Below are 15,687 nucleotides of genomic sequence, written 5' to 3' on the forward strand. Positions count from 1 at the left end.
TCTCTCTCTACAAATGGCGGAGGACGCTCGGAGCTGCAGGGGAAGGCTCAAAAGTGTCCCCAAAACATCTTGCTCCATCGCCCCCCTATCGCCCCCTTTTCATTCCATCGCCCCCACGCCGCCCCTTTTCATTCCATCGCCCCCCTGAAAAATGAAATCGCCCCCTGGGGGGCGGTACCGCCCAGGTTAAGAACCACTGATCTATACTACTCTTGACTATCCACTTAATTAGGTGCCTGCTGTTTCTGGGAGCAGTATCGATGTGCTAAATTTATTTTGTAATGCTTTATATACACTCTGTGACCAGCACTTTGTTTTCTTGACATGCATGTTTGCGATTGAACATGATTGCCCATATATGTACATAAATAATAGATAGAGTTCTACAGAGAGAGATGCCTGGCTTGATAGACTTGGCAAGCTTCATTTGGCTTCTAGGCTGCCAATTTCTAAGGAGCCAAAAGTTTAGGATTTATGTTCTGCTTAATTTGCAATTAAACATAAGATCAGAGTTCCTGAGTAGTCAGCAAATCTGTTATCTCTTTTCAGTTCTGCCTTTCTTAAAATATTAAAATAGTTTCTGATGTTGCAAAAGATAACAGAATAAACAAAGTATTGTTTCAAAAATATGAAAATATTATTTCCAATCAGATTTTTCTGCAACTTACTATTTTTACTATAGTAGCTTAATATTTGTACTATGTACCCAACTTTGTTGGTATTAATTTGTTTAGGATGGAAGAATCCTGTTGAATCATTTGGTTTCCCAGGTATCCTGACTATTCTGTTTTCTGCTTTCAGTGAGCTTCTTGAGTTTATTACAAGTGGCCCTGTTGTTGCCATGGAGATTTTGGGAGATGATGCCATAGGCAGATGGAAACAATTATTAGGACCCGCAAATTCAGTTGTAGCCCGAACCGATGCTCCAAACAGCATTAGAGCACGTTTTGGAAGTGACAACATAAGAAATGTGGCTCATGGCCCTGATTCCGTTGCCTCTGCTGCTAGTGTAAGTTTCTCAAATATACATTTGATAGGCCATTCTGTACATGACTTAGTTTCTGTTAGCATATAAGAATTATTTATGTTTTCATACCTCTCAATTAAATCTTTTCCACTAATGCATGTAAATATGTAAAATGAACACTCCTTCCTCTTTCTTTCTGAATCCTGTTTAAGTTACTACTTTTGACCAGTAGTTCTTTATTGACCAGCCTCCTAATTCCATAGCTTTCATCTTAGTTTGATCAAATGAGGCAATTCAGCTAAGATCTGTAGCAGATCCTAAGGCATATTTTATCACTAACACAAATGTTTAGTGTTAGTGATTTGTTATGAAGATCGCTTCAACGAATCCGAGAATTCTCTAGTCCAGTCCTCTTTCAGAAAGAGTTTGTCCAGGAAAACTACTGTACTGTGTAACTAACTATGTTTATAGGACTTCATCCCATTTTTTTTCACTGGAAAGCCTCCCCATTTTGTCTTCAGTTTGAATAATGGTAGTATGATTTCAGTCAAATATTGCCCGAAGCTGTTAAAGGATAATACTCTAAATAAACAAAATAGTAAATCTTACAGAATAAAATAAGATATATAATGTATACATCATTTTAATTTTCATCTTGTTAGAGTTGAAACTATAAATGATAATACATAGCCACATTGAATTTTTTTTATAGTTTCCTAACTATTTATTGTGATGGATTAAATAAATTTAAACAGATTAATTGGAGGTTCATCTGAGGGCAAACCTTCATGTGAATCTTTCCAAGCTATAAGAAAACAGATTGGACAATATATTTGCATTTTACTTTTTGATGCCTGCTTTTCTTTCCATGGAAACATGTTTCTTGATGTTGATTAGAGGAGCTAAGAACAGTGCTGCTGGCAGTGTTTTAATTACTCCCTTTTTTGTCCCTGCTGTGTATCCTTAAGAGTATTTTAATGTAGTATTATGTATTTAAGTGTGGGATTATGAGTTATGAAGAGTTAAAGAATCCATTAATTTATACATTGTTGAATTCTATAGAACTCTAAAATGGTATACCACATACTCATGCCACTGAAAAATGTGAAATTTAAGAGATTATAAATTAGGATGGCAAAAAAGGAGGGCCAGTCCTTGGCACTTGAAATGTCTTTCTGTTTGCTACTGATTTCTTTCTTCCAGTTTTCTTATCTTCTTTAGCTTTCTCCGTGTTTTGTGTTGCTTGGAGAAAGGGAAATATTTATACTGAGATTACTTAGCAACTCAGGATCACTGTACTGTAAGGCAACAAGCATTGTTCTTCCCAGTTCAGATAAATGAAAACATCTGCCAAGACTGAATCCAGGTAGTGCCATATCTGGGAGAAATAACAGGTGCCCTTGCTAGCCTGAGATTTTACCTCAGTGTCCTGTTCATGAAAAAAAACAGGCTAATGGAGAAAAGCATATATAGCTTGCAGAAGCCGTGTTGGTAAAAGTAGAAGAGCAATTATTTGGTTGTTTGTGAAGACAAACTTTGGGAGAAAGAACTGGAGATTAATCTCTGAATAGATATTAAAATTGCAAGTCGGAGAGAATAGATTCAAAATAAGTACGTACTGTCCAATCTAGCCGTTCGTACAGTTCCATGAATTTCAGGCAGATGATTTCTGCTGATTGGATTTTTGAAATCATGGTCCCTAAGATTTTCTGTAGCTGTTGGAGAGAAGTTCTAGCCCCCAATCTAGTCTGCATTTTAAAAAAAACAAACAATGTAGGAGAAGGATCTCACCTCATCACAAAGAGAACCTCTGCTGTTGATGATGATGATGACCTTTCCCTCCCCAGTGAGCAGCTAGCCCTGTAAAAAGGCCCTCTGTTTTCTAGGAGTGGGCAGACAAGAAAACAAACAAAAGAGTATCTGTGCTGTAACAGATAAATAGGAAGTAGGACCGTGATTTCAAGCTTATTTTTGTAATTTGGTTGTTTTTTGCTCCTTTTTTCTAATGTCTTTCTCTATGTTGTTGAATCACCTGATTCTGACCGTAATTTTTTTTCATTAAATCATTAGTTCTATTTGTTTTCTGTCTCCCTCTGGTTGAAAAACACACATTCTCCCATAAACATATTCAGCTTGCTTTGGGATTTGAATTGTTATGTTTTTATTGACTTGGGTTTGAAGCTTTTTCATCTTTTCAGGCAGCTACGTCACCTGTAATAGCTTACTGTTCTTTTATTTCTTCTGGCCCACCTGATTCACTCTGATAGCCTAAAACTCTTTCAACACAGTCAGCAGTCCTGTGGCATTCAGGTTGGAAAGTTCTCTGTTTCCAGTATGAGCAGCTAGTAAGAAATCAAGTGTTATATAGTTTATTGTGAAATATTTAATGGCAATATGACAAAATAATGAACTCATCTGGTGGTTATAGCTCAATGAATGCGTTATGGTGACATAGGATAGTTTTCATGGTTTTCTCCCTGCCTATTCTTGGTAATGCAGTACTGAAATTTGCCTTAAATTTCTCAAGGTTTTTTTTTCTGTGAAAGGTTTATTGTATCTTTTTCTTGGCATTACAAATAGTCCTTGACTTATGACCACAAATAAGCCTGACATTTCCAATTCAACCAAAGAGTTGTTAAATTAATTTTGCCTCATTTTACGACCCTTCTTGCCACAACTGTTAAGTGAATCACTGCAGTTGTTAAGTTAGTAATACAGTTCAGTGAATTTGGCATCCCCATTGACTTTGCTTGTCAGAAGGTCACAAAAGGTGAACCACGACAATGGGACCCTGCAACCTTCATAAATACATGCCAGTTGCCAAATGTCTGAATTTTGATCACATGACCATAAGGATGCTACAAAGGTGTAAAAAACGTTGGTAGGCCATTTTTTTCAGTGCTTTCGTAACTTTGAAAGGTCACTAAATGAATGGTTATAAGTCAAGGATTACCTGTACTTGGGGATTTTTTGAAAATTGACATTGTTTTGGATCTTAGTCTGTGTTTGGAAGTCTATTGTCTGTGCTGAATGATGAGGCACTTTCAAAAATATGTTAATAAATAAGGAATGGAAATGAATGAAAACCAAAATGACTATTATAATCTCAGTGCTTGGACCCCTATTAAATTTATGTATTTAATTCCTATTATTTCCAGGAACTGGAATTATTCTTTCCTTCCAATGGAGGCCGTGGACCTGCAGGCACTGCAAACTATACACATTGTACTTGCTGTGTTATTAAACCTCATGCAATTAAAGAAGGTTAGTTATGTTCCTTGCAGAGTCAATACAAATACTTGTTGGTCCTCTTTTTGTCTAGTTAGTAGACATATAAATTATTTCCACAATGGTAGCTATCTCAGCCTGGTTCTAACAAGCAATGCTGTTCCTTTTTGTTAATATTAATACTCATAGTTGCAGAGATAAAGACTTGTTTTCCTGTTGCTGTTCATCTTTTTTTTTTTTTTTACTTTTTTGACAAAAGTCTTTCCTACCAGCAGTTTGTTTATCAGTTAGGCTCAGATGATTTCCAGCTGACCTGCTTGCAGGATCAGATGGAGATGTTCTCTATATGCAATTAAAGTACATAAACCACATAAATAATTATTTGGGTTAACAGGTTCTGCAGAGATACTGGCAAGAGAATGCTCTACAAAACTACTTTGACCTTCATGTTGTGCTGCTTCTAGTAGGTCCTCAGAATAAAATGATAATGTTTAGAATATAGCATGATAGTTGTTTCTTCCCATAATACATCAGTACATAACGGTGGATTCTTTCAAATGAGAAAAAGCTATTAATGGGGTTTGTAAACTATGTTTGATAATTTAAAATCCTTTTTTTAATTTTGGAACTAATTTGATTTTTGCAAATAAAATTAGTTCATTGCGTTATAAGAAAATACATTTAACCCTCTGTAGCTTTAATATTAATAACTTTTCCCAGCCTGGGCATCTTTCAAAGGTGTGTATTTTAGAATTATTATTAATGATCTTCTGGCTGGAATATTCTGGGGAAATTGAAGAAAGTATATCTGAAGGACATCCAGATTACAGAAAACTGCTATTTTCTACTATTCTTATTCAAAAGATTTTACTTAATTTGACTTAAGCTTGTTCTTTCCTTCTGCCAGTTTCAAAACTATGGTACAGTTAGTCCTCTTACTGACCATAATTGGGACCTATGTCTCTGTTGCTGAGTGCCACTGTCATTAAGCAAAATATCATGTGACCATGCCAGACTTATATATACACTGAAAAAAGTGACTTATCACCATTTTTCATATGACTGTTGTAGCATCCTCATGGTCACATCACTAAAATTTCACTGGCTCAAATTTATAATGGCTGCAATGTCCTGGGGTCATGTGATCACTTTTTGTGACCTTCTGAAAAGCAGTGGGGAAGCCAGATTCATTTAACAATTGTGTCACCAACTTAACAACTGCAGTGATTAACTTAACAACTGTAGTAAGAAAGGGTGTAAAATGGGGCAAAATTCACTTAACTATCTCACTTAGCAATAGAAATTTTGAGCTCAATTGTCATAAATCAAGGATTATCTGTATAATATTGTATTGATAGGAAAGACAAAGTGTTTAACCAGTGGAACACCCTGCCTCCAGGAGCGGTGAATGCCTCAACACTGGAAGTTTTTAAGAAGAGACTGGACAGTCATTTGTCCGAAATGGTATAGGGTTTCCTGCCTGAGCAGGGGGTTGGACTAGATGACCTCCAAGGTCCCTTCCAACGGTGTTTTTTTATATTATTATTATTATTATTATTATTATTATTATTATTATTATTATTATTATTATTATTATTATTATTATCTGCTTTGATCAGACCACTTTGTCCATGCAATGCATAACTTTTATAACCCATGTTCACATTCCTCATATTTCTATTTTTCTGAGCTGAAGAGCTTCAAACATCCAAGAGGTGTTACAGTGTTTCTAACTCTACTTAGGATGCCATTTGTCTTTTAACACTACCATACCCTGAGCTGACAGTATTGAGCCTATCTACCAGGAGCCCCTCTTATGCATCAACACTTAATTGAGAATTTGCAGGATGGATATCAAAAAAGAAGAACCCCAAAGGAAACACCATGATAGCAATTATCTTTTGAGAATTTATTAATTAAATAGCCCAAATAGATTTGCCCAGAATCCTGATTCTCTGGGCAGATCTTATAGCTCTTTTTGCCCAATTCTCCCACCTCTAAAAATGTTTATTCTGGCACTGAGATAATTAAATGGAAGGAAATTGATGTTTGTGTTTACATATTGTAAAAAAGAAAAGAATGCAAAAGTGTACCCAAGCATACAATTGGGAATTCAGATTGACAGGAATGCTGTTCCCTCCAGCTGTTTGCCTAGAGTGCTCATGACCGAAAGCCACAAGAGCTCTGGAGGCAAAAGCTGTCAGCTATTAACTTGTTAATGTCAAGGCAGGGATTTTGTTGGTTGCTAGCAGCAGCAGCACAAGCTGCGCCTAAGATAATTAACTTGCTTAAAGTCATGGACTGCAGCTTCTTAGTTTGTTTTTGTTAGCGCTTATTAGGGAGATGCTATGCAGTCGAGAAAAGCCACTTAGAAAAAAAATAGTTTGTTTAAACAATCTCTCTAGTTTGCAAGGGGGAAAAATAAATTGCCTGTTCATGTAACTGAAAGAGATCTTTCTAAAGATCTTCAATGATTTATGGTTTTTACCATCCTAACTAAGGTTATGTGTTTTACATCATCCACATTACTTGGCCAGCTCATTGCTTACATCAAGATTGTTTGATTCATTTAAAAATTACTAGTCTCAACATAGATCCTTTACTTTTTTCCCCTCTAAAAAGAAACTTGATTTGTAGTCATTTGTTTGTGTTTCTATTTAACCCATTAGCAATTCTCTTATCCCGTGACTACTAAATATACTAAACAGCTTTTGATGAGAAGTCCTCATCCATGTGCCAACTGACACTCTGAAAGAACTTTGTTAAGCTTCATGAAGCAGGATTTATCTTTATGAAATCAATGCTGATTTTTCTTCAGAAAGGCTTGTACCTATGTACCTAGTTACTTTTCATTATATTACCAATTTTACAAGTTTGTTCAGAACAGATGTTAAGCTGACTGACTTAAAGTATAATTTACAGAATCACCTCCAGATCCCTTTTTAGAAATCTGTGTTACATGGTTACTTTTGAATGTAGTCAGTAACACTGAGCTTGATATAATTTGTTACATATTTTTGTTTTGTTTTTTTATTAAGAGATTAATAGCTTCACATTTGAATGACTTTTCATTGACTCAAATTAGGACTCCCTGATTTGCTATAGTGTAGTCTCTCAGGATGTCCCAGAATATATTTTCTCAAATAATTTTAATTGTTTTGATCCTCTTCCTGAGACATTCTGTTGCTGTTGCTGTTTTCAGATCATTGAAGTGGATAAAACCTGAACATCAAAGTCATGAATAGTAAACTTCTTATTGTAGGGTAATAAATAATAGAACAGTAACAGTATCTTGCAACTTTGAATGTGCCTCTCCCTTCCCTGCCTTTATCCTAAAGAGAAGTTGGAGAGGTCCAGGCTGAGATACTTTCTCAAATTCCATTCCAGTTATGTTGAGATTTCTTTTATTTGACTATTGCCTTGGCTGTCGCTGTTCCTCTCCTTCCTCAAGGTTATTCTCACACTTCGTTACAGATGTCAGATCTCAGTGTCTGGGTTTGGATGGGGATCAGCATCAACCTTGCCAAAATTGAATGGTTTTGGCTCTTCAGGCCTTCAGCTTCTGGGAATCTAATGCTGGATTGGGTAGCACTGCCCGAAACGGACCCTGTTCTCAACTTGGGTGTCTTTCTGGACTCATATCTCCTGTTCAAAGAGCAGATAACAATTGTGATTAGGGGGCCCTTTTTACAATTTCTATTGGTGAATTTGCTCCAGTTCCTGGATCAAGAGGCTCTGCTCTCAATCACTCATGCCTTGGTCACCTCCCCAATGAATTACTGTAATGTACTCTAAATATAGTTGCTTTTGAAGAACATCCAGAAGCTGCAACTAATGCAAAGTGCTGTGGTGCAGGCAGTTGTGGGCACTCCAAAACAAGCACACAACCTCTGCTCCCAGAACTGCAGTGGTTGTCAATTTTCTTTTGATTTTAATTTAAGATGCTGTATGCTATCTGGACTGCAGAAGAACCTTTTTATGGGTCACATCTATTAAGTAGTATCATCTGACAGGACCCAGGAGGAGAGCCGTTTTTTTTAATAACAAGTTTTTATTGGTTTTCCAATTTTACATTTTAGTATTTGGAAAGCAGCATGGTGATTGGGTAGTCAATAGTACAATAACAAAATCTTTAGTACATATCTCAGGTTACATCATCAAAAAATTCCTTCTCTATTTCCCTTAACATTTGCTATATCATATTTAAGCTAGTAAATTTCTAATTAGAACAAGCTCAGTTAAAACATTTATCAATATATTTTTGCTTATACATATCCATGTCCTGTGTTTAAATTTTACCTAATTTTTAATTTTTAATTACAGTATTCCAATTTAACCTTTAATATCCATAGTATTTAAATTTCAGGTAACCCAAATTTCCTTTATTTCACTACATAAAAATTATAATATCTAAAATACACCTATTACTTACTTAAGTGTAGTCTTATTTTATTTCATAAACATTTTCTATTTCTCATCCTAGTACATCACCACTTACTAATGGAGTAAGTATCCTTTATTGTCTCAAATCCATCGTCTGTGTTATCTGGGCTAAACAATAATTCAAGGCTATTTCCTAATAGTTCATTTTCATTTCCCTTATAAATCTAAATCCTCAATATTAGGCCAATTAATCCCTTAATCTTTAATTCATTCAAATATCATAAGATTTTATCTCTGTCCAATTTTTCTTGTCCCATTGCATAGGCTTCTTCAATTTTACATGTGTCATTCCCAGGTTACAGACAATACTTGTCAGGTTTAATACACTGTGGATACTATGCCACAACTGCAACCAAAGCCAAGTTTTATCCCAAGCATGTTTGTGTTATTGTATGCCAGCTAGGACCTGTCAAATACAGACTATCCAATTAGTATTATTAACTAGGAGATATCCACAGGATACCATGTGATTTTTGAAATCTGATTTTCTCCCCCAAGAGCTAAATATCTTACACTTAAGTGTAAATCATGGTCTTCCTATTTTATGTAAATTACATATAATTTTGTTTTGCTTTAAGCAGAGAAAAATCTTTCCCAGCTGAGTGCCTCAGCTCAAAAGTTTGAGTAGGTGTTATATTTATCTCTGTACAGGTGTCAGATGCATATATATTAGTCCAAATATATTCTGGAATTTTTAAAAAAGAATTATTATATGATAACACCCTAACTCTCAAGCGTTTAATATTTAAAATACTCTTAGGTATCTGACCATTATTCTCCTTTTTTGTTTTAATGCAGGTCTAGCTGGAAAGATTATAAAAGCAATTCTTGATGGAGGATTTGATATCTCAGCCTTGCAGATGGTAACTAATTTTCTTTTTATTTAATTCTTGTGGAATTAGATGGAGAGAAAATTCCACATTTACCACTCCTGTTTCTACTATAGAGCCACGCCGTAGTCCATTGCACTTGGGAACATGTCTGCCTCTGCTTTCAGTGATTCTTTCTCAGCTGAAACAGCTGCAGCCAGAAATGTAGCTGCTTCCTTCAGCTTTGTTGTAAGTGGTGTCTTGTAGCAGGTTTTCAAAGCGTTATCTTGCTAAATAAAGGAAATCAGCCTTTTCAGTTCAGTTAAACAAAAAATGGATAGACTTCAAAGTTGCCAAATTTATTTTGTTTTTTTCTTATAATTCTCAGATTGTCAGCCAAAGAAAAATGAAAATGACTTAAAACTGGATCAGGTTGTCTCTGACCATATTCTGAATCAGGAAACTTGCAGAACTAAACTGAGCTCACAGTTTTTTTCACATGCAAATCCCGTGTTTGTTCATTGCAGCAGTTAATTTAGGTAGAATAAAGCATTTTTTGTTGTTGTTGCTGCCGGTTGCATCATATGGAGACCTCACCCACCCCAGCTCCGGCAATGCAAAAAAAGTCACGACACATTACATGACGTGGCGAGCTTGACACCCGTGTGCTAAAGCATTTCACAGTCAGAACTGCTTGCTTACAAATGCTGATATGCCTCCCATATGCTAGATCATTATACTTTTCCAACAGCACTATGGAAGCAACTTTTAAAGATGGAATCATCCCCTCTGAATTTGCTGAACACAAATCAATAAAGCCTTGATATAAATAATGTATATTGAGAAGCACCTGGCTATTCCTCCTCCAAAAGAGAACAAGGAAAAGGACTCGTAGCCAACCCTAATTAATTATGGTTAGCTTTTTAAAGAGGCAATGATCAGATTGGTTCCGAAGTAACCTAATTAATAAGATGTTAATTGGAATTAGTAGTTTACCCCACTTTCTCAGGGAAAATGCTTGAGCATTTGGTGGTTGCTAATCAATTTCAGACATTTTTAAGCTGATTTTTCCGGATCCATTCAGGGCAGCTGCATTCCTGATTTGGAACAAAAACTAGTTTCTAGACCAGCGGTTCTCAACCTATGGGTCGCGACCCCATTTGGGGTCGATCGACCATTTCACGGGGGTCGCCAAGCAAGGCTGCCCGCCATTTTTCCCCCTTTTCCGGCGGGTGTCTTACCTCCCTTGAGCTGGGCCAGCTGGTGGTCGGCCTGCTCCGTCTCTGCCGCTTGCCAGCTACGCCTCAGCCGGCGCAGGGGGCAGAACCACGCATGCCTGGCGCTCCCGGGCAGGGAAAGTCCTCGACTTACGACCGGTTGGGTAGTCCTCGACTTACGACCGGTTTAGTCCTCGACTTACGACCGGTTTAGTCCTCGCCTTACGACCGGTTTAGTCCTCGCCTTACGACCGGTTGGGGGTCGCGGCATTAAAAAGGTTGAGAACCACTGTTCTAGACTGTGAGTTCAAGTGTGGTAGTGCTGGAACTCATCTCCTAAGTTCTAGCATAATACCTTAAACATTACATCAGTCTGACTCTACAAATACATGCTTAGATATTACAATTAAAACTCATTGGTCAGTGATCATTGCAATAATATTGTACAAGCACTTAAAATTGTTTCGACATTGAGATAATTCTTTAATAAAGTAAAAGGAAACAGAAGCATTATACAAAAAGCATTTAGAAAGCCTCCTCTCTTTTCCCTGCCCCATTCTTTCCTTCCCCTGATGTATTTTGAACTTACTTAAATTTTAATTAGTATAAATAATTGAATAATATAAATAGTGAACAACAATCATGATCTTTGTGCAGCCTGAAACTTGACGAAAACTTTTTTCAGAGATAGAGTGAAATTAATTAAGACTTTTGTTGAGGAAGGTGTTTCTTTATGCGCAGGAAGCTCTGGGTTTGCACCTGGTATGTTTGTACTCGGGAGCAGGTTGACAACTATAAGGCTGGGAAAGGAAAGTCTGTCTGTTGTCACCAGCAAAAGGTGCCTCCTCCAGTAGCCCCCACTGACTCTAAAGCAGGGGTCTTCAAACTTGGCCCTTTTATGACTTGTGGATTTCAACTCCCAGAATTCCTCAGTCAGCGTGCAAGGCTACTAAAGCAAGGCTACTTACAAACCGTAAGCCCAGACTTTTGTGATACCTAAATTTATTATTACTATTTTGAATAACTTAATTTTATGTGTGCTTGACTTTTTATCATGTGGTTTGATGAGTAGTGTGCACACACATGTTGTTTATCAGCTTATTTGCCAAACAATAAATAGCCTCTACATGACTGAGAAACCGCACAATTCTTGTCATGTTTCTTGTACAGAAAAAGGGCAGCTATAATTGTTAGGTAGTTTTTAAGTATTTTTAAGACAATACTAGCTCCACAATTCTGCTCCACAGAAGCTCAAGAATTAGACTATTCCTTTCTATTTTATATGTAGTTCTATATGGACCGAGCAAATGCAGAAGAATTCTATGCAGTCTACAAAGGCGTTGTTGCTGAATATTCTGTAAGTAAATATTATGACATCTGTTTTCCCCATTTTTGATGCAGTTTAGATATTACCTTAATGGACCATCCTTTTTGTATGGTAATGCTCAGGATTACTACTCATAGTTATGGATTGTTTTAATATTTGCTGTAAAATAAACCATTAACAATTTATTGGAAAGATAACTGTACACATAATTTTTAGGTTTGAATCCACAGTGTGATATACATAAATTGTGTGCACTTTTGGATAATGGTTTTCCAGGCTAAAAAGCATCCCCATTAGTAACATTATGTTGTCTTTGAACATCATATCAAAATTCTTCATTTTTAAAATTAAGACAAATTTCCAAAAATTCCAATTCCTTGCTACCTTTAGAAATCCTCCTTGCATTTTTCTGCCTCACTTTAAAAATGGATCAAATCCACAAACTAGCAAATTAATTTTGTGGATACTTTTTCCCCATTGAGGAGGGATGCTTGGCATACCATCTACCTCCAGATCTTTCTTCAGTTTAATAATATGTCATCTTTGCAATTGGGGAAGAATTCTCAAAGGCAAATTTTGTTAATATGCTACATTTGCAGTATTTGCAGGAATGCCACACTTCATAATATTTGCTGAGATGCCACTTTACACATTTTGTTCTACAATAATTGGATAGTTATGTACACATTCTATTTTTATTCTGTCATGCCTCAGTATGGTTCTTACCTGTTTACAAAATACACATGACATTTAAAACATCCACAGTTTAAATACCAATGGTAAATTTAATAAAAAATGACGAGTCAGTAATGAAATATAAGAAATTGAAAATCTTTTTCTATTAAGAACCAACAAACTCAATAGATAGTATCATTTCAAAGTGTAACTACTCTAAGAAAAAACTCATTTTCCAGAATCCTCCAAAAGGAAAACAGGAAAGGAGCTAGTCTAATTTCACTTCGATTTTCGAGGCCATAATGTCTAACTATATTTTCTTCAATATTTCCAACCTTGGCATTCTAGACTCCTGTCACAAGCAGCACATCATGCTTTGCATTCTCTGTCAATTTCAAATTGAACTTGATCATAAAACCCACCCATTTCCTTTTCTGTATATATAGTTGGAGCATAAACTTGAATACACTTGTCAATTATGTCTAATTGATTATATCTGGTGATTGATTGCTTTGTAACCAAGCATTGTTCTTGCTGTTGTCTTTTTAACTATGAAAACAAGACCATTTCTTGTTTTTTATGTCCTGATAGTAAACAGTGTAAACTTTTGACTGAAACTATTCAATTCAAGTCTATCTCAATTTGCTGATCCTAAGATACCGATCGTTAGTCATTCATTTTCATGTTTTATTGTTTTATTGAGCTTTCCCAAAGCTTTAGGTGCAATCAATCCTGTAGGCTTAAAACTGACAACATCATAAACACAATTACTACTCTAAAATAGGGGTGTCAAACTCGCAATATCACATGACATGTCGTGACATATCGCGACTTTTTTGCCATTGCCGGCAATGGGGTGGATGCGGTTTCACTATGATGCATCCAGCCTGTGGGCTGGCAGTTTGACACCCCTGCTCTAAAAGATTCTCAACTCTTTCTTCAGCAGTGTGTTGGGTGCCATCCCTTCTAATGGGAATATTATTTTTCATTATATCATCAGTTATTTTATATTCCCAACTGTGTGGTTTTCTTGGTAAAATATCAGCGATATATTACTGCTTTCTGCAGTATGGAAAAATGTGCAGCTTGTAGTGTGTTGAGCTTTTCAAAATGCAAAATAAGCTAGAAGAGATCACTCTATCACATCATACATGTTTATAAAAATAAATACTCAGATATTGGGGAGGTACTTTGCTTTTGGTTAATGTTTATCCCAAAATAATCTAGGATAAAAAACCCAAGTCTAGTCCTAGAGGATTTGTTTGCTTGTTTTCTGCATCCCTGCTTTTTGATTATTTGGATTTCTGTAAAATAATCAATTTAGTAATGGGGCCATAAAATTTTCAATAATGTGCCTTCAGAACAATGTAAACATCTGTTGGGTTTTTTTCTGGTTACAGGAGATGGTTGTAGAACTCTACTCAGGACCTTGTATAGCTCTAGAGATTCGGCAGGTAGATCCTGAAAAAGTGTTCAGAGACTACTGTGGCCCTTCTGATCCTGTAAGTAACTTATTAAGCAACTTATAACAAAATAAGACTGATGAGTGAGATCTGTGAATGTATATCCCTTTACTTTCACATTTAAAGCAGCTTGGAGAAGAGATCCACTTTTGCTTAGCTTGTAGTTTTGTACAGAACAGTTCACTCACCTCTTTTCTTAGATCAAAATTTCTCTTCCTGTGTGAAAAATATATACTGGCATAATAAAGGTACTTATATTTTCCTTTCCTTTCCAATCTATTAAAGGGCTAGGAACAAATTTGCCAAATTACATATGTACATATTAGGAGTATAATAACATTAAATATATTATATTTTGAATCCAGATAAAATGCTTTCCATAAGTTGAGGAATAGCATTGTACTTTAAAACAAATAAAATCCAGAATGTCTTGGTTGAAATCCAGAATGTTGGACAAAACAACATTTGGAGGGATTGCACAGGAATTTTAAGAGACAAATAGAATATGATTAGCATGTTTCACCCTTTCTCTTCACTCCTCTTATCAGCCACTCCCAGCATGGCATGACTCATGGTTTTGTCTACCTCGCTAATCTTCCTTCTATCTCTGTATTGAGTTTTCACCACTACTGAAAAGACAATATATCTCCCTGTTGTCCCAAGACTTTTCCTTTGTCTCCCTGCCACCATCACCACCACAACCAAGATTCTCAATGTTCTTACCCAAATTACTTCTATTAAGAAAAGAAATTGTGATTTGGATGCAAAACAAAATAGCCTCCTGCATCGAAACATATTTTGCACATTTGAGTTTCAAACAAGTGTTAGCATTAAGTATCATAGTGTTGCTTTTCTAGCCAAAATTAGAGCCTTGCAATTATGACTTTAACTTTTTTAAAAAACTTGGTAATTCTCCTGGGAATTGACATACTTTTGATGTAGCAAGTTGAATTGTATAACAAGATTATGAGACATTGTTTTTAGGCTTTTCCTTAGCAATTTTAACAAATAAGCAGGCATGCACAGGATACAAGAACTTCTGATTTATGCATTTATGTGAATTATGAATCCAAGTGTTGGAGATGTGGACATCCAGATGCAACTTTTTTTCATATGTGGTGGACTTGTAGGGTTATTAAGGCTTTTTGGATACAACTGTGGTGGAACTTACAGCAAATTTTTAAAAAAAGGATTATATTTTTCCCACAGTTGTTCCTTCTAGGTATTGTGCAAGACCTAGACGTAAAAGAAACAAATCTGATGCTTTATTGTTTAACTGCTGCTCGTTTGTTGATAGCCCAGAATTGGAAGACTCCAATTTTGCCTACAATGGGAGACTGGAGATTGAAAGTTTCCTATTTTCCTATCTTGCTGAAATGGCAAAGATTTCGGCTTTTTTGAAGAGCCACTCGAATGAACAATTTTTATCAATATGGAGAAGATGGGTTGTTTATATTCAGAAGAAACATGGTGTGGTAGAATATAATTTAGGTTTCTAGATTTTTTGTATTTTAATTGTGGAAGTATAATGTGGTAGAATAGAATTTAGGTTTTTTAG

The 15,687-nt window shown here is 35.9% G+C and overlaps 1 protein-coding gene across 1 annotated transcript in view; it reads left to right on the forward strand.

The window, feature by feature from the left end:
• NME7 (NME/NM23 family member 7) overlaps nt 1-15,687 on the forward strand; it is a gene marked incomplete in the record, with an annotated part of 63,207 nt that overhangs the window by 27,575 nt on the left and 19,945 nt on the right. The window contains 5 exon segments of the mRNA XM_015815990.1: nt 802-1,009; nt 4,126-4,231; nt 9,437-9,501; nt 11,953-12,021; nt 14,067-14,168. Of these exon segments, the coding sequence (XP_015671476.1) occupies nt 802-1,009; nt 4,126-4,231; nt 9,437-9,501; nt 11,953-12,021; nt 14,067-14,168 (550 nt within the window).

Source organism: Protobothrops mucrosquamatus, unplaced genomic scaffold (genome assembly GCF_001527695.2).
Source record: "Protobothrops mucrosquamatus isolate PMUCROS unplaced genomic scaffold, P.Mucros_1.0 scaffold_107, whole genome shotgun sequence".
NCBI classification, from domain to species: domain Eukaryota; kingdom Metazoa; phylum Chordata; class Lepidosauria; order Squamata; family Viperidae; genus Protobothrops; species Protobothrops mucrosquamatus.